This window comes from Python bivittatus, unplaced genomic scaffold, assembly GCF_059951505.1.
Source record: "Python bivittatus isolate LINGU-HERP-01145 unplaced genomic scaffold, Pbiv_v1 ctg000980_np1212, whole genome shotgun sequence".
In the NCBI taxonomy this organism is placed as follows: Eukaryota; Metazoa; Chordata; class Lepidosauria; order Squamata; family Pythonidae; genus Python; species Python bivittatus.
The window spans coordinates 39760351-39784083 of record NW_028277125.1 but is presented as its reverse complement, the minus strand read 5'-3'; the positions used below and the strand labels follow the sequence as shown (position 1 = coordinate 39784083).

At 39.3% G+C, this 23733-nt stretch overlaps 1 protein-coding gene across 6 annotated transcripts in view; it reads right to left on the bottom strand.

Annotated features, from left to right (window-relative positions):
- The window catches only part of IGF2BP2 (insulin like growth factor 2 mRNA binding protein 2), a 78114-nt gene extending 55297 nt beyond the window's left edge, over window positions 1–22817 (bottom strand). For 2 of the 6 annotated variants that reach the window (XM_088132421.1, XM_088132422.1), the window contains exons 1-2: window positions 22304–22659; window positions 20844–20904 (exon numbers count right to left, since the gene is read on the bottom strand). In XM_088132421.1, the coding sequence (XP_087988547.1) occupies window positions 20844–20904; window positions 22304–22478 (236 nt within the window). In that variant the 5' untranslated portion in view covers window positions 22479–22659. Of the gene's footprint in view, window positions 1–20843; window positions 20905–22303; window positions 22660–22799 lie in introns of those variants that run through there. The other 4 variants (XM_015888048.3, XM_088132420.1, XM_088132419.1 and 1 more) reach the window with 3 other exon arrangements.
- Between the last annotated feature and the right edge of the window lie 916 nt (window positions 22818–23733).

The window sequence follows — 23733 nt, the reverse complement described above, 5'->3', positions numbered from 1 at the left end:
AAACGTCTGCAAGCAAACAACCAAGCTCAGAGAGCACTGAGGACTTCATAGTTCAACTGAGCTACATATATTCTCTTCTATTGGATTCAGTACACTTGCTGACATTTTTCACAGTGGTATTGAATTGAATAAATGTCAGTGAGATTGTACTTCATGCTTTACTTCTTAAAAACTTAGTTTGAAGTTTCACATACAACTCATAAACCAAATTACAATTCTAAAATGAAAAAATAATTATCATTTACTAAGACCAGAGACTAAGCAATAGATATCATAGTCTAGTTGTTCCATTAAAATTTGCGGAAGACATGCATTTCTGAATAGATGTTCAAGCAAAAAGGGATTCAACAGTGCATTGGGGATACACAAATACCATTTGTTTATTGCAACTATGTAAGTTAGTGCCAAGATGCAGTTGATGTATTGACATCAACTGCAACTGTTTGCTGCAGTAGATGTCAATGCATTTGAGAAGCTACATTGTGCTACTTAAAATATAATGGTTTCTGAGGTATCAGCGTAATTCATGCTTTTTCGGGGCTTTTTTTTTCTGGAAGCATTCCAACAATATATCTAATATTCCCTTCAATTTGCTGAACAGAATTGCCTCTGAAAAGCAGCACATGTATATTGAAACCTAACTTGGAAATAAACCCAGCAAGCCTTAATCAGCAATACTCGGGCAGATTCTGGCAGATGCCAGAATAAAAACTGATGTATTACCAGACAGAAATTTCATCGAAAGCAGAGTTAGAATGCAGGTATCTCTCTTTTAAGCCTTTTCTCCGCTCTCCTGTAAGTATGTTACAATACTACAAATCATTCTTATCACTGTGTTTTCCTGAAGGGGTTTCTTCCAAATAATTTACTTTTAAAATGGGAGGTAATGGAGGCAGGTGAGGGCCTTTTTTTTTTTCTGTAAGCAATTCCCAAATCCCAGCCAGTAGGAAAAGAAGAGGGTTGCATGGGGATCTAAAAAGGGGTACTATGTTATCCCAATATAGTAGTAGGAGAAAAGGAGCAATTCAGGGGAATGCAGGATTTCAGAAACTATCAGAGCTCATTACTTCAAATATATGCCAATCTTTATCATGGGCTTCATATTATCCCTGTAACACGGAAAGAAGTTGCTTTTTATTTCAGATCGCCTTCTTTAATATGAATTGTTATATTTATTTACAGCAGCCTTTCCCAACCCTCCGAATGTGTCATCTGGAGTCAGATAGCTAGGATCATTTTAAATGTTCCAAACCATTCTAACAGCATGATTCACATTAGACTGGCAGAAATAATGTAAATAAGAAGCAAATGTTGTTAGTATCCAGTCTTGCCTACCCCCAGTGGTTTTAGGCAGCTAGATGAAACTCTACATATAAATAACTTCAGTCTGAAATTCTTATATGGTCACCTTATGGTCAGGAATTTAGTATTAATATTATTTTACTTCCATATTGTTCTTATAACATGAGCTGCTTTTGCTTTAAAAAACTGAAGGCTTGATGTAAAATGAAATCCTATGGAGGATCATGCCTTAGTTTTTGTACTTTTGTTTAAACCAATGTTTTTCAAACTCGGCAGTTTTAAGATGTGTGGACTTCAACTCTCAGAATTCCCTAGCCAGCATGTGGCTAGAGAATTCTGGGAGTTGAAGTCCCCACATCTTAAAGCTGCCAAGTTTGAAAAACACTGGTTTAGATGCACCTTGTAATTGTTTGAAGGTGGTGTATTTTTTTTTTAACATACTACTTAGCAACAGCCATCATAAACAGAATAAGCTTTTCTTCTCCCTCCATGTATTTTCTAACAAAAACAGCAATTTAATTATGTTAAATGTATTTATCAATGTGGGCACTCATAGCATTAAACTCAACTGCAATTTTCAAGTAAAAAACAGTGTCCAACTGAATCAACTCTTTAGGATTCTCCCAAGCCTCTACTTTCAAATTTTTATGATAACACTAATGGATAAGAGTGAAAATAGTTAAAATATATTACATATAATACATATAATACCCAGCACACTAAAGGGCAATAACCTAATACAGAAACTATAGTAGTCTAAAATAACATTGATTGGGCAATGACAGCATTATTATTAAATATTTATATTACTGCAGTGCTTATAAGATCATTTACAAATTGTCCCTTTGATCTGCTGATAGAGCCATATTTCCTGATTTGAACTCTGATCAGCTGCATTAAGACAAATCCTGGAGCAAACCATATTAAACTGGCTGGTTGGATGTACTATATATCTCCTGCTTCAATGGTCCAAGACAAGAGAAGTAGTGAGCCAACTGAATAACATCATGGCAGCAACTAGTCCAGGATTCTGATCTTGCAGATTTGAGGATGGTTGTAACACTTGGCAAAATATATGTGCAGCTTAATTTATCACCTGGACTATTTGTGCAATCTCATTGTAACAACTATACAGAAGCAGCCAGGTATCACCACATGGCACTTTTTGATAAATGCCAAGGACTTGGCTGCCTTAGAATGCTTATTTGAGATGAAAGAAGCTTAAGAGGAATGTCACATTTGAGAGGTGGAGCAACTGCAATCTCCCACAATGCACCTGAGTCCATATAGCACTACTCTGCAAGTAGAGCATTATGGGCAGGGCTCTGCATGCTTCCAAATGTTTTGAAATAGAATGTACAGAAATGTGAGCAAAACAACTTTTAAACTCAGCTACATATGTTTGAAGCTTGAAAACAGTCAAATCTATTTTAAAGGGGTTTGAAGCATACTCAACTTTAATTATGGCAGAAATAAGACATTTTATTGTTCATTCAATAAAACATGGTTGAGTAAACCACAGCTAAGTGCAATGTGTGAGTCCAGTCACTCAGTCATTCTGTCAGTATCACTACTAGTCTCCCCTCCGTCATTGGGGTAGTTGCTTATCTACTACAGTTGGGGAAAATGCCAGAAGGCTCTCCCATGAAATCTAGAGCTGGTTTGCTCAAGTTAAATAGATGACTGGCAAAATAATACAATAAGCCTGCTCTGAGACCAAACTACACACCATGTGGAACATTTCTGGTCATAATGTCCAATGTTTTCATTTAAACTTAAAATCAGCTATTAGGATAATTCTAAATTTGATTAGAAATTAGGTGCAGAGAGATCCTTAGAATGGAAGGTTTGGTCTCAGGCTAAGGTTATAGTTCAGAAAAAGAATTATCTTTATGATCTATGAAAATATCTGGGTTACCAAATATAAAATTATCTTTATCTGATAAAATAGTGATCTACACTAAATATTGCCTCTATAAACTGCTGCTTTGCTTACTAAAATATATGGTGGAGATCTTTAGAAAAATAATAAAGCCAACACAGTCTAAAAGCAATACATAGGAAGCAACATTCCAATTTTTTAAAAAGCAGAAAATTAAATAACTGGCAAACTTCAATACAGTTTGGTCTTGGAGTAGCTGTTATTCCATAAATTTCTGGGTGAGCATCTTTACAGTAATGGTTTTCTGGAAGACGACAATGTCTGATCCGGGCACACATCTTTCAAGCTAAAGAATCCTGTGAAATTTCATAGCAATTATGTTCAGAAATCACGTTCAGCACCTGTCATGTGTTAAACACACTATGAACTTTAGTATAATGCAAGATTAGTCATTTTATACTGATAGAAGTCACATGTATTGTTTCTTTCTTTACAGCTCATGCACAAAGCAAGACAGTAGTTTTTCACCAACTTGCTTTTCTAATTTTGAATATTTTGAGTGTTTTCTTTCTATGTATATTGTCAGGCATGATACTGTTTGAGAAGAGCAGTTTAAATAAATATGCTTCAAACATTTGTACTCAGGTGCTGAACAAAACTGTACTGTGACCTTTCCCGGTACCACTCTTACACAGACTTCAATTACCTGTTCACTGTTAAAGTGTTGCCATACTAACCTTAAGACAGCAGGATTCATCCACATGTACAATAAACACAAGGCTAGTACCATGCATTGAAATACATATTTACTACATAGGTAACAAAAAACAGAGTAATAGACTCCAGACGAGGAGCCTTGAAAAAGTACATACACACACTGCAGATGTGGATGCCAGAATCTGGAGCCAGCTGCTATCTACAAATTCTTCCTGTGAATGGAGTAGAGCCCTAACATCTGAAAAGGAAAACTTTCTAATGCCTATCTTCACATAGGACAACAAAGCTAATAATAGAGAATATGTAAGCTAATTTGCACTGAAATGCAGGGGAGGCAAAGGAGTTAAATCAGCTAAAAAGTCATCAAGCAAGGCACAGCTGGGAGGTTGTATAATTAGCAGCATATATACAAGTAGGAAAACCTCTATACAGTGGTACCTTGGGTTAGGAACGCCTCTGTTAACGAACTTTTCGGGTTACGACCAGCTCGGCCGCAAAAATTTACCTCGGTTTGCGAACTCTGCCTCGGGATACAAACAGGATACGCGGCCATTTTCCCTCCCGTGACATGGTCCGCGGCCATTTTTCCACCCGACACGTGGTCCGCGGCCATTTTCCGCCCCTGACACGTGGTCCGCAGCCATTTTTCCGCCCCTGACACGTGGTCCGTGGCTATTTTCCGCCCCTGACATGTGGTCCGCGGCCATTTTTCCGCCCAACACGTGATCCGCGGCCATTTTCCGCCCGACACATGGTCCGCGGCCATTTTCCGCCCCTGACACGTGGTCCGCGGCCATTTTTCTGCCCCTGACACGTGGTCCGCGGCCATTTTCCGCCCCTGACACGTGGTCGTAGGGAGGGGGACTCTCCCTCCAAGCAATAGCCGTCTCCCTGTCCTCCACGCCAGAACGGATTAATGGTAATTACATTGAACCTTATGGGGAAATTTCCTTCGGGTTGCGACCAATTCGGGGTGCGACCAGAGTCACGGACCGAATTAAGTTCGTAAACCGAGGTTCCACTGTACCTTCTTTTCTTCACCAGGCCCATCTCTTTTAAAGATCAATAGCCAACATTTTTATTCAACATTTAATTCAGTCACTGTACTTATATCTCCCCATTTCTATGCTACCCTTTAACTGAGACATCAAAGTAGTATAGAGTATTCAACAATATAATCAACTCCACTGATTTTTTTTCTCCATTTTTAGAGTGATAGAAAATTGAAGATAAAATCCAGACTTATTTGCTTCTTTTTTTGGTTCTGTCCCTAAACAAAGCTTTATGTGACACTGGCTTCTGGAAAGAAGTGTGGGTATCTAGTTACATAGAATCCATTCTTCAGTCTTATGGCATCAGTGCTCCAAGTCATATATGGAATATCATTGTCTTTTTGCAAAAAGTAATATCTGTTGTCAATTTCCCAAAAAACACCATCTTGAATACCAGTGGCACTGAGGCTCTTTATACTAACATCCTTTATACAGATGAAATATAAAACACCTGAAATATAATAAATAGTTATACTATATAGAGCCATCAAACTCTGCCATATCACACTTACCCACTCAGAATTATTTCAGCTTTGGACTGCATGTACATCTCTAAATCAGTGGCATTGCCACAGGAACTCACATATCCCCATAATACACTAACATCTTTGTGGTGGCTTGGAACAATAATTACTCAGCTAACAATATTCTCTCAGTTCTGGTTCCAAAAGCTCTTTTCACTATTTGAAGAACATTGATGACATCTTTATTATCCGGGTCAATGGCAAAAGGCCCTGGTGAAGTTCCATCAAGTTGTAGTAACTTTCACTGCAACTTCAACAAAAGCCTACAAGAGATACATGTGACACAACAGTACAACTACATAATGGACAATAAACACAACCTTATAATGGAAATCTACTGACTATTGCATGTACGTACATGCTTATGGCTTCTATAAAATTATTACCCACAGCCAAGCCTTACAGTGAAGTGATATCTATTCAGACTTGCTGGACAGGGATTCATAATCTAGAAATTTAAAATTCTACCTCATGGGCCTTGAGTGTTAGGCCTCTCTACATGCTTACATAGAATCTACTTATAAAAACCTAGAACCATAGCCTGCAGCAGCCTTAGATGTTGGTTCTGTCATCAAGTCAACTGTTAACAATATTACAGAACAAGTATTATTAATAACATGAACTTCCAATCAGTACTGGATGAGTAGGTTCCTCATGAAACTAGAGAGTAATGTTAAGTGAGATGCCACAAGGGATCAGTCCTGAGCTTCCACTATAAAGCCAGCTTGTTACAAAGCAAAGAGTCAGCCTTCTCAGCACCTTTCTTATTTCAAAAAATGTCTCTACAGCCCAGAGATTTCTCAGAGGAGAAGAATACTAAAACCTATTTTCATTTTAAAGCGTGACCAGTCCAGAAAAACAAGCTGGAAATAGCAGGTAGTTGAGTGTCTTAGGATCCAGAGGGGTGGACCAGTGGAAGTCCCTGTGCTCTACAATACGTGCATACTGTAGGTTTGAATGGGGAGGGCCTTTTTCTTTTGTTTTTTAAATTACATGTTTTTGCCTGGGTCTATGTGTACATGTGTGTGTGTATTTGTGTAAGCACATTCTTGTTTCTCTAAACCTCACTGTTTTGCTTACTGTAAAGTGGTATTTTGTTGGCAAGTACATGATTTGGCTTTGGAGGCTCAGATCCCAATATGTATATTTACTATTAGTAACCATTTTTTTGCCTTCTTTTAGATTGGACTATTTGTCTATCTAGCCTAGTATTGTCTAATCTAGCCTCAGGCAGACTAGACAATTTTAGGCTGGATAGACAAATAGCCTGATGTAATAGAATCTGAACTTGCCATCTTGAATTTGGACAGTATATAGCTTTTATATGCCCAATGTACACAATATTTTTTGAGAGTAAAAGTTAGATTTCTTGGACTTGGAAACTGAAATCTGGGGAGACAGATTATGCTCCCAGGATCACTGGAGTTTTCCATGTAATTTGGGTATGTCTCAGTATGAACAATCAGAACAGGAAAAATACATGTGACCAGAAATGCCTACTGTTGTCATGGAACCACCTGTACCCTCATCATATATCCCCCTTCTTAATGAACTGGGTGATCCCAGAGGAGGAGTGGGATCTTGCCCTACAAATATTGCTGAACTACAGCTCTCAACATTGCTCATCGCTGGTTATACTGACCGGGGCTGCTGCAAACTGTAGATCAGCAACATTTGGAGGGCCACAGATTCTATACTCCAATCCTTGACTTTTGTGAATGTCTTCTGCCACACATCAGGCCTCAGAAATTAACCTTACCCATTTCTGCATAAAGAACTCCGTGGATGCCAACAGAGGTTGGTCCAATATGTAGTATCACATAACATGCTTGGTTTCTCTGGATTAAATGACGAAACATCATTCCAGTCAGTCTCCCAGAGCAGCCCGTTATGTTATCTCTGGCCCGTTCACATCTCAAATGTAGTTTATTCAATACAACCCGCCCCTGCCCCCAGAAAGCAGCCTCGTGCTACATGCTGTCAGAAAGATTCATGGGGGGTGGGGGGGGACCCATGCCTCAAAATTCAGTTTCTAGATGGCCGCCGAGGCTGCCAACAGGAAGAAAATAAGCCACCTGGTTCACAACCTAGCATTATCTCCGTGTCCTGAATGGTGTCCCCTGGAAAAGTTTCAAAACTTTTCAGCACCCTGAGAATCCCTGACCTTGGAGAGCTTATAGACTTGAACAGAAGTTCTAATATTGGAAAAACGCTCCTTGCGCTGTTACCACCTCTTTAAACCATTTCCATAACTGTACACTTTTAGGGGAAAGCCAAAAGAGAGGAATTCTTATATTTTACACGCTGCAACTATTCAGTGATTTAATTTACTCATTCCACAAACTGGGGCTTCCCTTTTAAATAATAATGAAGTAATGGAGCAATGTGGAACAAATGCTAAATGCTTCAATGTTAAGCAGTATGTTGTCTCAATATGATGAGCTGGACAATTTTTCCTGGTTCTACCATGTGCTATGGTCCTCCCAGCTCTCTTCTTCTCTGTTGCTCTCTGTCATTAAGTTTATGTTTAGAATGTTTGCTTTTAGGTCATACAGACATTTATCATAGTTATGAGAGAAGGCTGACCCCCAGATATTTACAGACAAAATTCATAGAAGAAATTAGCATTGTGCATATTCTTTAGAAGCCAGAGAGTCATTGTTGCTAGATTTATTTAATAGCCTTTGCCTAACTGTGTGTGCTGGATATCCTGGTTATTGGTGTATACTGAACATACATCTCATAAAAGATATTTCCTCATTAATGGGAGATATTTGCTGGGAATTCTGTGTCCTGGGAATTAAATCGTACCATTTGGCTGGTTTAGAAGAATTGAATCTGCAGAAGAGGGTGCATATTTTAAGTGTTTAAGTTGGTGGCATTCTGCTATGTGAAAATCACATTGATGTGTAAGCACTGTCTGTTTTTAGCAAGCTGGACAACAGGAATCTCTCACATCAACTAAACTGCACTTAAAGGAATCTTAAATTCAGCTTTGTGAGGGTGCCAAGAGTATCAGCAAATAAGCATGAACTAGAATATATTTGATATGCTTCATTCCAAGTGTCTGTATGTACGCTGGATGTCTATCTTCTTTTTGACTATATTCTTCTAAAGAAGTGGTTGTTTTTTCATTTACTTCCTTTTGTGACAACCTAAGTCCTATTCCTATTTCACGCAGAACATCCTTACTTCTCCTTTTGCAGTCTAATGTAACAATGTCTTTTGCATGCCACCTCTCCCCAAACGTAATAAAAGTTGCTTGGGAATCCTTACAATTTTTTTTTCCAGGTAAACAGACCTGCAGCCTGCTCCAAAAGTTTACTAGAATTTAGAACTCCATAATCCTCAAATTGAATTGTAAAATGGAATGAGCAAATTAGCCTTCAAAAATGGCTTTGGCACTAGTGAAAGAAACCATTCCGCTCAATGGTAGCAATGATATTAATACACTAGAATGCAGGAATGTTCTCAAGATCTGCAAGGCCATGACTTCCCCAGTCTGGTATCCTGCAGAGGGGCAGAGAATGCAACTCCCAAAATTTCCCACCAGCATGGTATAATCTGGAGAGATTCAGGTAGCAAAAAGCTGAATACAATTTGGTGCTCTCAACATCCCTGTACTGGGCTGGGAGCTCCAGGGCAGCCTTCCAATAACTCAAAATCAGCATGAACAGTGTCTTTGGAAGGTACCACATTGGGGAAATTCAGTACTCTGGGGATATTTCTACAGGTACCTTATTCCCCAGAGTCTGGATTCACACACTATGGTAAGCTATAGTTTAACCACAGTTTATTGAAGAAACCACAAATGACTGAATATGAGGTAGCTACAAAGCCAGAAACCATGGCTTATAAACAACCATAGCTCATTCAAACAACAGTAAACTTAAAAAATATTACGGCTTAGCATGATGTGTGAACTTTCTACCTACGACTAACGCAATTTACAATCCCATTCTTTTAAAGAATAAAAATGGAGAAAAACGTTTCATTCGTTAAGGTTCAACTTGTTCCCTTTTTGTTCATTTTTGCTGGCATGCCAGGGAAGGATACTTCAACAGTGTTCAGAATTCAATATTCTATGTTCGCTGAGGGTTTCTATCAAAACCCTGCATCAAGTAATTACTTTTAAGAATAGCTCTGGACTGACACTGAACTTTCAGAGTTTATATAATCTTGTCTCTCTTGGGAAAAGGAATAAGGGAGAATATAAATTTTCTCAGCTATTGCTACAGGATAAAATGGCTCTTCATAGTATTTACCAGTTAAAGTCATTTCATTGACTGAACAAAATCATCATAAAACTGAACTGTAGTCTCTTTCTGAGCTCAAAGGCTTTAAAGGCTAATAAACTCTTTGCTCTTACCCACCTCCTCAACATGTTCTTATTCAGTATTAAAAGTTTCACAGCGCTACCTTTGTGCACAGCATGTGTAGTAGCAGCCAACTTAATTCATAAAACCATTGTCAGATCACATAATACTGGAAATCCAGTGTTCTTAATTGAAAGGGCTTTAACAGATTCATTTTTAACCATAAATAAATATAAAGTCTCTGTCAAGTCAAACTCAATTCCTGGTGACTACATGGATATATTCATGTAGTTTCCTGGTATAATATGGAGGTGGTTTATTGCTGTCTTCTTCTGAAACTTTTAAAAAAAAATTCCTAATCTAGCCTTCACTCTGGTATTTTTTGGTAAACTATCATCCAAATTCTAACCAGGCTGATCTTGTTCAACTTTTTCTGATCAATCAAGGTTAGCTAATTTAAAAATGGAGAATGGCCATAAAGCCTATTTCACTTACTAAAACAAACTTGAAAATGTATAGCTATAAGGGCCATGTGTCAGATATGACAAGAGAGGAATGACTATTCTTCACCTTAAAATCTGAAACTGGGATAGATTTTCAAGTGTGCAAGGAAACAAAATTATCTACTTATGAAACCACAAGTCACAGGACTTGTTCCAAGGAAATGTCAAGAATCCTTTGTCTCTTGAGTAGGAAACAGACTTCCTATCTTGAATTACTTGGGATATAGCAACTGATTCCTTTCAAGGTTCCTTTGTAAATGGAATGAATGGATACAACATGGCATACATGAGTAATCTGTGGCCTTTCAGATACTGCTGACCTCCAGTTCTATCTGCCCCCACAGACAACATGGTCAACATTGAAAGAAGATAAGAACTATGGTCTAACAGCTTTTTGAAGATCATGCATTCCCTATGTAGACAGTAAAGAGAAAACTGACAACCATCAGTTTATATTGCCTATACCCAATGGATGTCACTGTGGCCCAATCTAGTCTAAGAATAAGGCAAATTGTTTCTAGCAGCTGAAAGTGGGCAACAGGAATCATTATTTGTCACATTATCCTAATATTTTTCTGCCCCGCTATCCTTTCTTTTCAAAACTAGTAAAACCAACTTGACTAGATACGATGGGTATGCATTAAGTTGAAAACAGCAAAATGAAAGGAAAGAGTACGTACAACACATACAACATCTCTCTAGACAACTATTAGTTCTCTCTTCCCACAGTCAGAATGAAGGACACACAAGAATACTTGTTCTTCCCTGTAACCTTTCCAAATAGTTTTGTCATATGACCATACAAACCTACCTTATACTGGGTCAGGCCATTATTCCATCTAGCCCAGTACAATCTCTTGATTAGCAGCAGCTCTCAAAGTTCCAAGTGTGTGTTTATCTATGTCTATTTATCAGCCATGCTACAGCCAATGTTCCAAATAGCTGGATATGCTTGCGTACAAGACCTGAGGAGTCAGCACCAGGAACTTAAACTGGTATCTACCTAACTGGTATAGGGATCAACAATAGAGGGAAGTGAGGGTAATTCAGGGAAGGTCCAAAACAGTGGAAATAGATCAAAAGGTAGACACAGATTGAGTATTGGTACATTGACAGAACAACAAAAGAAAAGAGAAACCAGCAAGCTGCTGCAATAATCCAGATATGAGATGATAGATGCTTCATCAGTTTGTTGGTGAGAACTGATCAATCCCTCAAATATTTATTAAATGAAAAATATTTTTGGTGGTTTTATTGATGAAGTACTTTAAAGAAAGTTCCCTACTACCAAGAAGGCACACAGCTGTCAGTCCTGAAAACAGAAAGGGGAGGGTGATAAAAAGGACAAGAGGAAGGAACCTGATGAACCATAATAAACTGTTTTGTCCATCCTCAGTTTGACATGGTAAAAACACATCTACTCTGAGACCCTGCCAAGATCTTTGGAAAGGGATATCTACATGTTATTCAGAACAGGGAAAGAAGATGATTGTCATCAACGTAAATGACTGGAAAGAAGAAGTTGAAAGACTTCAGGAAGAGGTTATAAAGTAAATAACAGGGGACCAAACACTTAGCCTTGTGAAACTACTGAAGAAAAAAATGGTTGGGAAATAGCACCATTCCACGTAACAGAAAAGATACAGAGAAACAAGTAGGACTGAAACTATTGCAGTGTGGTGCCACTGTCCCCAAAGGAACTCAAGTGGGTCAATAATATTGTTCCAAGGTGCCAAATACAGCAGATACAACAGAAGATGAAGGTAGGTGTTTCAGGGAGCCTGGATGGTTGCCAGTACAAAGAGAACAGTCTCTCTGCCTAGTGAAAAAGGGCAAAAAGGGGGGAAGTACAGAATATTATATGAAGGAGGGAAATGGATCAGAGGGACTGGTGGCATAGGGAGCTGCTGAAATTATTTTGGCTGTTATGGGGAAAAAGAAAATTCCAGTAGAGCAGGCCTTGTGCGGCCCACCCGCATCTCTTTAAAACTCAATAAATTCACCACTGCCAAAGCCTGTGCTGCCCCAAAAGGCACATTACTGAGTGCCTCCAATCCCTCCAGGCCTCACCGACGCTGCCAGATCAGCATGCCAGGTAGTGCCTTGCAGCCCACAATTATTTTTAATTTATCAATGTGGCCCTATTCCCTCTACAAATTGTGCAGACCTGCAGTAGAATTAGGACCAAAATAATCTAATTCAGGGGTACTAGAACCTAATGCTGAAATTGTAGCTTGGATCGTTTCAATTCTGGATAAAAATTAATTACCAAATTCATTAGGTATAAGTAAGGAAGAACATTCCTTACCAACAGGAGTGGAGTTAAAAGGGATTGAAAGGTGCTAAAAGGCTGCCTGAGAGAATTAGCTTAAGTGGATATTGCACTGTGATGGTAGTATCACTTTGCCTGTTCCAACAAAGTGAAGTACTGAGAAAGGACTTGCTGGAAAGTTTCCATCTTACTAAGAGTCAGATGTTTTCTGTATTTTCACTCCAATTTCCAAACTTGGGTACAGTTTATGTGCACATCTGGAGTTAACCAGGAAATTGAATTTCTTTTAGAGGCCAGTTTTTCAGTGGTTGGAGCTAGAAGACTTAGTGCTGTTTAGATGGCAGAATTATAAGTTGTTAGTATCTCTGGTGATTCTGGTGCAGAAGAATCCAAACTAGTACGGAAGAATGCTAAAGCAATTTCTGCACATGATCTAGTAGACAGGTTACAGACTGGCTTGATTTTAACTTTATGAAAAAACTAGGAAGAGTATAATTAATGATCTGACTGAGTTTTCTTACAGATGTCAGCTGATATAGGAAGCCATCTTCTACTATTTCTGCCTGATAGGATCAACAACTAGCTAGGTAGGTGATGGCAATCCAGAGCCTGAAATTACAGGTAATCCTCGTTTAGCAACTGACTCATTAGCAACCATTCACAACTATGACGGTGATGAAAAAAGTAACTTTACAACCAACCCTCCCATTTATGATCTTCGCAGGTCTATAAAGCAAAGGAAAATTGGAGAGGAAAAGCAGAGTCATGGTTTTACTCAGCAACCACTTCGCTTAATGACCGAGTTGCTGGTCCCAATTGTGGTCACTAAACAAGAACTACCTGTACTTAATTTAAAACCTCTCAGTGTGGGTTTCAATACTGAAACATTCTCCACTGATCTGAGCATCTTCTGATATTGCATGATGTGATTAAGTTTTTGAGCTGACCAGAGGGAAAGGACTTCTGATTAAATTATGATCTTGTCCAAAATGGGTTACTGAACTGTGTCATCCAATGAAACTGAATCCTGAAAGAATAAGGACAGACAAAAGGAAATGTTTTTTACACAATGCACAATCAAGCTTTGGAATTTGCTATAAGATGTAGTGCTGGCTATCAGCTTGGCTGGCTTCAAAAAAGGGTTGGACCAATTCATGGAAGTTGTGGGGATCAACGACTATTAGTCTTGATGGCAGTGTGACTACCACTGAAACCCACTGCTGGGAGATTAATGGGCTTCCTTGTGTGGTTGGTTCATCACTGTGAGAACAGACAGCTGGACTGGACTGGCCAGGAGTCCTATCCAACAGGGTACTGCTTATGTCCTTATGTTTTTAACTAGCAGTGACCACATTTATCTTACATTAATCTTATGTGTGAGGGAGACAATGTCCTGGAGACAAATAAAGGAATTTAAATAGACAAATATTTTGAATCTTTTTTTATTCAGTCACCGGAGGATTGGAAGAGTAAGGCTGTGGGACTTTTCAGTGTGACTGTTTTTTTTGATGAAGTATTCAATTTTAACTCATCCCTAGGTATGCTTTGCTGCTGACTAGATTTAGATTGCCCAAGATCAGAAGTATGGCTGAATGAATAATTCACATTTGAATAAAAAACTCTGAAATTTATCAGTACCCAGAGCCAAACTTTAGCATTTGAAAAATGATATGGCATGCAATTTACATTTGAAAGAATAGCCTTTTGTGGATAGTCTGCATACTTTCAAAGAAAAGGCTAGCATGATTTCTTACAGATTAATGAACAATAAGTACCCCAAGTAGATTACAATAAAATGTAATGAGCAAAGCAGTCTCATGATTCTGGACAAACCTGAGTCATGCCATTTAAATCCTCAAAGAGAGCAGTATTACAAGGGTGATTGCCAATGAAAAAGATATGATGTCAAAGGGAAAGACAAGAGACAGTATTTCAGATAAAAGACTGGGTCACTTTCACGAGCTCAGGAAAAGGGCAGGCTAAAGCTTGACTGGAGGGCATGAGTTCAGTCTGAGTCATAGAGAGCAGGATAAGACCTTGATCTTTTTCAGAGTGAGCCAGATTTATATAAAATAGGAAAGCTGGTGGCAAGATCATATTAAGATAGTATGAATAACAAATCACTTCAGTGCCAGTCACAAGAAGATGGACAAAGAATTAAAAAAAAAAAAAAGAATTCCAGTATGTTTCTGATGCCTGGTGACAAACCTGTTGAGAAGGGCATACTAAAACCTAGCTTAAATTATATTACACTTCAAATAGCATCTTTTTTCTTTACAGAAAATTCAGTCTTGAATTAGTAAAAAAACAAAAGAAAATCCTACTGTTGCCTCTGTTGTAGATGCTTACAGAGTAATTAGGATATACAAATGTTATGTCATCAGTCACCTACACAATCATTCTTTTATAAAATAAGAAACTCTACCAGCAGTACATTACAGGTACATGCAAAAAAGGAACACAGGACATTGAAGAGCAGGACTGTATTTTACCAAAATACAGATAATTGATGTTTCTAAAACAAAAGTGACTATCTATAATAAGATCTAAAATACCTCCCTCTTTGCCTCCTGGATATGGGCAATTTACTCTAGAAAAATCTAAACAGCTTGCACCCATGCAGAAGCAGAAATTCCTTCCTTCCATACGCTTTCTTTTGACTGGCAGAAATGGATTTCGTGAATGTGTTACTTAATTTTAGGAATATCAACAGTTACAACTTCATCTAAGACGTTAGACTAAAAATGTTTAATCATGCTGACGCAAAAAAAAGTGGTCTCTTTCTTGCCTCCCATTTGTAGGGTAACCTTTACCTTCTTTGCTTTTTTCTACATTCCTAGTTTTCCTTTTCCATGTTTCATTTGTTCAGCTCTATAGTCAGTAGGTTGTCTTTTCGTTTGATTATATGCCAAATTAATGAAATAAAGGAAACCATTCCTGGTGGCTTCTTTTTCTTTCCACTACAGGCTATCTATAGACACATTTTCTATCACCTGGTTGCAGCTCCATCCAAGCAGAAAAAAAGTTTCTTCCCATCTTTATTGAGACATGAGTGAATTAATCAGAGGGAGTCTAATGCCTTTAAGATTGTTATGAATATTTTTATACAGCAAACCTAATATTTCTGAAAAACACCCCTTTGGCCCATATAGTGATTTATAATCTTAGAAGATATATCAAATGTATCTTTATAAACTCAATAGTCAGGCACAGAAAATTGAAGAATTCATATATGTTAACTGGCATTTCTTAAGTCTGTAACAATTAAGTTATGTATATCACATCATTTAAAACAGTATATAATGTCCTTTTCAGTATATTCAGCAACTCTTTATTAGAAATAAGTATTAGAAAATAATAATTTCATTCCACAAATTTTTTAATTAAGGTGTTACATAACAAAAGTGGACCCACTCTTTTCCTTAATTCCCACAGTAAGGGAGAGGGAACTGCAGGAAATTAATCATTTTAAGACCAATAACTTGCTCTTTCTAACACTTTCAAATATTACTATTTCTTCACTTACCTTGCATTTAAAAAGCCTAAGATCAGGGGCATCATGGTTTACAATCCTTATAATATTACCATGCACGCTAAATATTTTGTGACCTTTTGTATCACAGAATCAGTGCAAAATATGGCTTCTCTTTATGTTCCTCATTAGTAACTCCTCATGTCCCTTTACCCTTTCACCCAACATTCAGCAACTATTTCTATCACAACTTTCTTAATCTCTCCAGATCTCCCAGGTTTTTAACATGTATGATCTTTTTTCATCCAGAAACTACTATGAAAGTGACTCATGGAAACAACAAAATCCAGATGAACCACTCCAGTGATTACTGAGGAACCAATTTAATAATTTATTTTAATCATATGTCAGATAGGAACAGTAGTTCATTCAATAATTATTAAACAGAAGTTGTTGTATTTCCCTCTTAAAGAATAACTTTGGCTAATACAGCATAACTACCTTGCTGTATTTCTCTGAAAGTTCTAAAAACATTTCTGGTAATTTATTTTAAATGCAAAATAAATTAAATGGGAAGTACCTAATTTAAAAAATATTACACCATATCTGAAAAGATGAAGATATAAGTTATGAAATAATAGTTTATATTAACAAAATGAAGTCTAGTGTCTTTGATGTTTTAATAGTAGAAAATTCATAATGTTAAGATCGGTCCTAACTCCTGCCCTCATCTGTTGAAGAATTGTTTCACATTCACAGCACACACAAGCACACCAAAAAAAGATTTTTAGCAATTTGTGTGTTATGTTTTACATAAACATTACTTTATGTAGAAAATTACATTATTTGGAGGAATCCTTTAAGAGAACAAAAATAATTAGTATTATTTTCTTTTATAATTGCTTTTAGGTTCTTTCCCTTTCATACAAATTAACTAGAAACCAAATATGGCTAAATCTCTTTCAAATACTTTATTCAATTATATCTGATGGCTTCTTAGGACAGGGACTATAAACCCATTATCTTATTTTTGATATTATTTTACAAATAAATCATTAAGTTTTTACATGTTGTACCAGTTATTTCTTATATTTTGCGGTATTTTTCAAGTTTGAAAGTCTTTTTAAAATACATACATTTTAGTTTCTACAAAAAACCCTTTTAATTGCATCCTGTAGGAATTCAGGATATATTACTAAAATTTCCATGAAAAGTGTGAGAGTAAAATCAAAATTAGTAGCACAATACAGTTGTACAGTTTGTCCCATTCCAATAATTATTCTACATACACAGATTTTAATCCATAAAGTTACTGAATAAATTATTTCTTCACCTAATGAAATGTTCTACTACAGATATCTACAAATATTGAGAATTGATTTATGCTACTTGCCTTCTCCACAATGTAATATATACAGAAGACAAAAACATGAATATATTTTTCTAAATTATTGTTCAAACTACAAGACAGAAAATTTGTGATTTTTAATTTGTGAATGATATGGTCTTTGGTCTCCAACTACCTCTGGCTGTTTGACCCTACCCCCATTATTGCCATGTGGCTGTCACCATTTTCAAAGCTTCGCTGATTCTTATAAAAAAGCAATGCCAAAGTTAAGAAAAAAATAGGAAAGTGAACATTCAAACTGAATTCATACCTACAATGCCAGTAAAAATGATACAGCATAGGACTTCCCTTCATAATTCATTTAATATTATACATATCTGTACATTATACTGACTTGTAGATCCTACATGTGTTAAATGGGAACTACGCAACATTGATTTTAATTGCAGAGGGCAGCTGTGGGGGAAGTGTGAACATAGGATCCTGTAACATCTAAAGACTAGCTATGGTACTGTCTTGTGAAATAAGCTATGCTGATCAAAATCCATATACTTTGACAGATAATCTGCCTGAATGTACTCTAGCTCAAAACTGTCTTGTATCCAATACATATGTTTGCCTATAAGATACCTGTTAGTTTCTGTTTTAATGGAATATATATCTAAACAAAACTGTTGAATATTTCAGGTTCATGAAAAATTAAGTAGGATTTTAGTTTTCAGTGTGCACTTTGTGTGTGGGCATTTAATTACAGACTATGGTATCTCAAATGATTTTCAGACAGCACTGCAATACATATCACTTTTATTTCAAAACTTTCTCAAGTCATATTTTAAATAATCAAGCTGAATACACAAAATTGTAAACTTTACACTGTCATGCCATAGCTAGCCAAATACTAGCAATGTTAAAATAATCCCTGATTACAAAATTCATCTATTTGTTCAAAACCATTAATTTATATGGACTTTCACAGTATGAAAGTAATCTATTATTTAAGAATATATTTCTAACCTAGTTAAATTTGACAATATTTGCATCTGATCAAAATAGTTGCCTTGCAATCAATTCCATAAAAAAAATTCATCTAAAAATGTCTTAAGCAAAGGATGCTGGTTTGGATTTTCAGCACTTAATAAACTTTAAGGCAAACTTCAAGGACTTCTGAATTTCCAACTAACCTCAAAAGCATGATAGTGTTCCTACTGAAAGATATAGATCCTATTCTATAGTTTTGAAGCATGAAAAAAAAAAGTAATTTTCTTAAGTTTAGACAAAGACACCACCACTATAACTACATGTTTATATGGAAGACAATAATTCTGAGTGGAGTAATTAAAAACAAAGTAATTGAAAATGATTACAATTTTGGGACAACTGATGAGAATGAATTATGACACCACATAAAGGACATAAAACAAGACAAAATCATTAATTTCTTTCCCCCACCATAGCATCAACATTTTTTCCCAAACAGATCAACAGCAAACTATTTTGACTGGAACAATTAATGTAATAATAACTATGACTTTATGATTCTCTATTTTTCATGATATTTTTGTACTGTACCATGTTTAAGCACATGCTAGTGCAGAAAAATATTCACGTAATTGGATGCAATATTTCTAATCATATAATTCAAAACATTTGCACCAAATTAGCTACATGCAACCATATTCTATCGTATTGTACACAAAATATAAATCCTGGCACATTAAATTCCTAACACAGCAAATGCTATGATCTGACCACATAGCATCAAACATGTTATTTCTGCATTCAAAAATAATAATAAATGTTTCAACTACTTCTAAAACCCAGTTCATGCTTGCCTAAAGGTCAGTTCTAGTAAATACAGTGAAATTTACTTTTGTGTCAGTGTGCATAAAACTACCTTAACTTTTTGAACTTCCTTCACGAAAGTAATTACAAAGGCTAGGAACATATCATGGGACACAGGAGTGAGGATTTTCACACAAAAGTTCGAATAGATTCAACATATTTAAGAAATGCCACACTGATGAACAGATAAGTTCTGAATCACATCACACAAATTATATACTCATGACTTGACAATTACACTTTGAAACAACCCCCCCCTCATATTTACACAAGTATTGCAGAAATCAACTTTTTGTACTATATTTAGATTTAAAATTTTCTTTAAAAACCATATTCATGCATTCCACTTTTTTTTTGGAATTTAAATTTTAATGTTCAGTTTTTAAACACTTTGAAACCTTTTCTCAAACAGAACTTCAAAAATATTGTTGGAATGCATGGTGTCCTCTAAGGGAATGAAGAATCCGCTAAGATCTTCAGAAATTGGGAAATCATTAGATATTCCCAGATGCAAAGAAACTGTACTGATTTCATTACAAAGCATGTATAAAGGCAGAGTTTTCCTGAGCAATAATGGTATAGCCAGTTTTCCAATTTGCCACAGAGGGACTGGTACAAAACCTACAATTTTAAAAAATATACACACACAATTAAAAGAAATAAAAAGACCAATAACACTGTTCATCCACCCCACTGTTTCAGAAATTTGGAAATACACTGGAGCAGAACTTTTGAATTTGAAAGCATTTCAAAACTGTGTAGACAGCTGTGATGATAAAGCAACAGTTGTTTATCTAGCAATATCAATAAAATACATTAGAAAACTATACTTTAAAAACATTACAATTTCTCTGCCTTCTAATTGAAAACACTTTTTTTTTTAATATGCTTTACTTAGAATAGTGAAAACAAGCATGCCAACACAGAATATAGCAAAACCAGAACAGCAAATTAGAAAACAGCACTATCACCCCACGTAACTCACATCTCTGCCACTGATTACTACTCAAATAAGACATGGTTTATACAGGTCACGTAAAAGAAGCTTTTAGCAACAAAGGTTCCCAGATAGTTGAGGCATGGAACCAATCAAGTAGTTCTGAGCACAACTTCCCCAAGATATGCTGAATTACAATTACCATCATCTTCAGCCATAGTTGTTTTTATATTTATTTTATTCAGAACATGAGAACAAGAGGTTGCCTATCTCTGTACCTGGTCATATCTTTACTTCTGGCTGACTGGCACTGAAAAGCTTATATGACTTAAAATCTTGCTCCTCATCCCTGTGGAAAATCAATTAGGGTCTCAGTTGAGAATCCCTAAAAAGGTTTTTTAAACCCAACAGGAAAGTTTGTGTTACAGCATCTTGACTTTTAAAAGGAACAATTAGGTTTATAGAAAGCTGTATATCACAACCACACTGATACAGGAGGAAACACTCATGATTTCCAAGAAAGAAAGAAAAACAACCCTCAGACAACAAAAGCAAAAATGTAACTACTAAAGTATGTTCATCACTGCAGCTTAAACTTCAGTGATGCAATTTTTCTCTGCCTCTTTTTCTCCAGCTTACTAATAAATTGTAGTAACAGGAAGAACAAATATTTTACCTTAGTTTTTTGGGGACTGAATAATCCACTTCCATGACTTTGCCATGCAACTCTGCTTTACCTTAAAAGTAAAAATAAAAGAATCCGTTTCCAAGTGCGAGAGTCCTGATTGCTCAGCATCCAAACTCTGCTGGAACTCACTGTGGGTATCCCATTTTTTGATTACCCAGGATTGATGGTAGAGAATGGAAAATGAGAGCAATTTGATGGGAAAAATAGTCACCCTTTGGGGGGCGGAAAACTCCCTTAAGCAGAAATGGGCTTTGAAAACATTTCAGGCATGCTGTGGGGGGGAGCTGTGGGGGGGGTGTCTTTGTTTTCTCAAGTGAGTATTTTGCCAAAGAAACTGCTTCATCCCATGCCCGTGGAAACATTTGACGGGGGGGGGGGCGAGGGGAGGTCCTTCTGCCCATCGGGATCTACAACTGGGACCGTTCACACGAACTCTTGCGCCAGCACCGCAGTTCAGTCCAAAAGATTCTGAGCCCGCTCCGCTAAGCGCGCGCGCGCGCGCACCCCCGCCCCGTTCAGGTAGAATTCTTCTGCCCAAACTATTCCTAGGACCGCCAGCAAACGATCGAGGAGTCAGCAGACAAATTGCCACATTCAAGGGCTGGTGCTTAAACAAACTGGGCTCGCCCGACCTGGGCTCCGGCTAACATTCAACCTCCGGAACGAAACGGCCGAGGTGCGCCTGTGAGGGAAGGGCCAACTATACTCCAAGTGGTTCTTCGTAGCGGCTCCAGGCCGGCCCGCTGAATCCCGATGGACCGTCTGCCTCCGGGGGCTGGCCCAAACGTCCCTCTCCGTCAATTCAAGCCGTGGCTCGGCTCGTCCCCGGTGTGGTTGGCCGGCCTCAGGGCTGCGCGTCACTCCGGGCCCCCAGGCAGATTTGGGCTCTTTGCTCCGGGCTCCCGGCGAGTTGGGACAGGGCACCTCGTAGAAAGGTGCCCCAGATCTAGCGGGTGCCGGGAGAACTAAAGGGAGCGGTCCCCCGCACTCTGGAGCCGCTCAATAAAATCGGAGAAAAAAATCAGCGAAAAATCCCTCCCTCGCCCGCCGGGCCGCCTGCTGAAGCGCAGCGCACTCAGGGCGAACGGGAAAGGGCGCCTAGGCGCGGGCACCGGCTCACAGGCTCTGGGAGCAGCACCGCCCTCCGAGAGGCAACGAAGACAGCTTCGTTTCGGTCAGGAGAGGGGCACCGGGTCCCCTCCCCCCGCCTCTCGCGGGGGAGCTGAGTAAATAGGGGACACTCCCCCCACCCCCCGCGTCAACATCTCGCCCAAGCAGGGATTGTCCCCGACACACTCGCTGCCCTGCCGGCTCCAAGGGGCCTCGTCCATCCAGACGGAAGGCGGAATAGTGGCCAGGAGCGGGGCGGGGGGCGGGGGGAGGTCAAGGCAAAGAGGTATCTCCGCACGCCCTCGGGTTAGTCCTGAGCGCCGCGCTTCCTGGCTTACCGGAGAGAGTTTCGATGGCGCGGATGGCCCAGTTCTGGTCCGGGTAGTCCACGAAAGCGTAGCCGGACTTGAGTAGGACCTGCCCGGTGAGGGGCAACTTCCTGTCCCCGAAGAGCTGCCGGAGCTCCTCGGCAGTCACGGCCGGGCTCAGGTTGCCGATGTATAGCTTCTTCATCGTCCGCCTATCGGGAGGGGGAGAGTCGGAGGGAAGCCAAGGCCGCCGCGGCCGCCCCCTCCTGCTTTCCTACCACCCACCCACCTCGTAAAGCTCAAGACCCAGCACCTCCCCGTCGGCCGGCCCAACCCAGCCCAGCCGCTCCTCTCGCTGCTTGCAACAGCGCCCCGCAGCCGGGCGGGCAGCGAGTAAGCGAACGGGCGGAGCCGAGCCCAGCCCCGCACAAGCCCTCCCTCCAGCTCCCCGGGTCCTCAATCCCGCCTCTCTCGCCCGGGACAGGCAGGGGGCGGCGGTTGGGGCAGCAGTTTTCCCTGCACAGACCTGGCCGGGACACGGACAGAGAGATGGGCGAAGCGCGCCAGGGCCAAGCGAGCCCCACCTACCCTCTTCTTTCCTCTTTGCCAGAAACGCGTAGCCACGTGCTTCACTGGGATTTACCTCGCGCCGACTCTGCGCCGGATGGGTCTTCCTCAGCTCACGCGTGAACTCTTTTCCCGGTAATTTGGGGGGGGAGGCGGGGGAGTAACTCTCGGAGAATCGCACATACGTCAGGAAGTCCTATCCCACACGAAGGACCGGGCGACCGGATGCCTGAAACTGATGGCTCTGGACCTCTAGTTGCATGGTGGACTGTTGTAGCGGATCACCGACCACCGGTGGATATGGAAAAGCGGAGAGCGAGTTTTTCTGGGCAACTTTTTATGGCGCGTGCGGTGGGATCGGCAAACCTCGAGATTTCCTTAACTCTCCAGTGTGGCGAGCACGTTTTAAAGCGCCGGAATGCTTACCTGGGAGAGAAAGTGCCGGGGAGGTTTTTCTGCCCATCGTTTCGACCGCGGTTCACGATCGGAAGCAGAAAGAAACTTTTCGAACTGCTGGGTTGGTTTGAGGGGCATTTCATGTTTCTCCAAACCAGGATTAGCCTATCAGAAGAGGCGAGGAGGAATAGCTGTCTTGCTAGCGAACCTCGTAAATCTACTGGCCAGCCACTTCCTGCTGCTCGGCCCGGTGGAAACTCTGAGATTCCCCGCTTGACCCTGATGCCATCCTGATGGAGCACCGTCTGTCGGTTGGAAATCAGCTGGACTGAAATCGCGGTCCATTCTCAGCATAAAGGAATTTGGGTAGGTGAATCGGGTACTGGAATAAGGACTCGGGCTGAGCCTATTTCGTCCGGATTTGCGTAGCCCCAGCCTGTGCTCTACTCGCAGAAGCGATCTTTTTTTTTTTTTTCTTGTTGACCTTAGTGCGACGT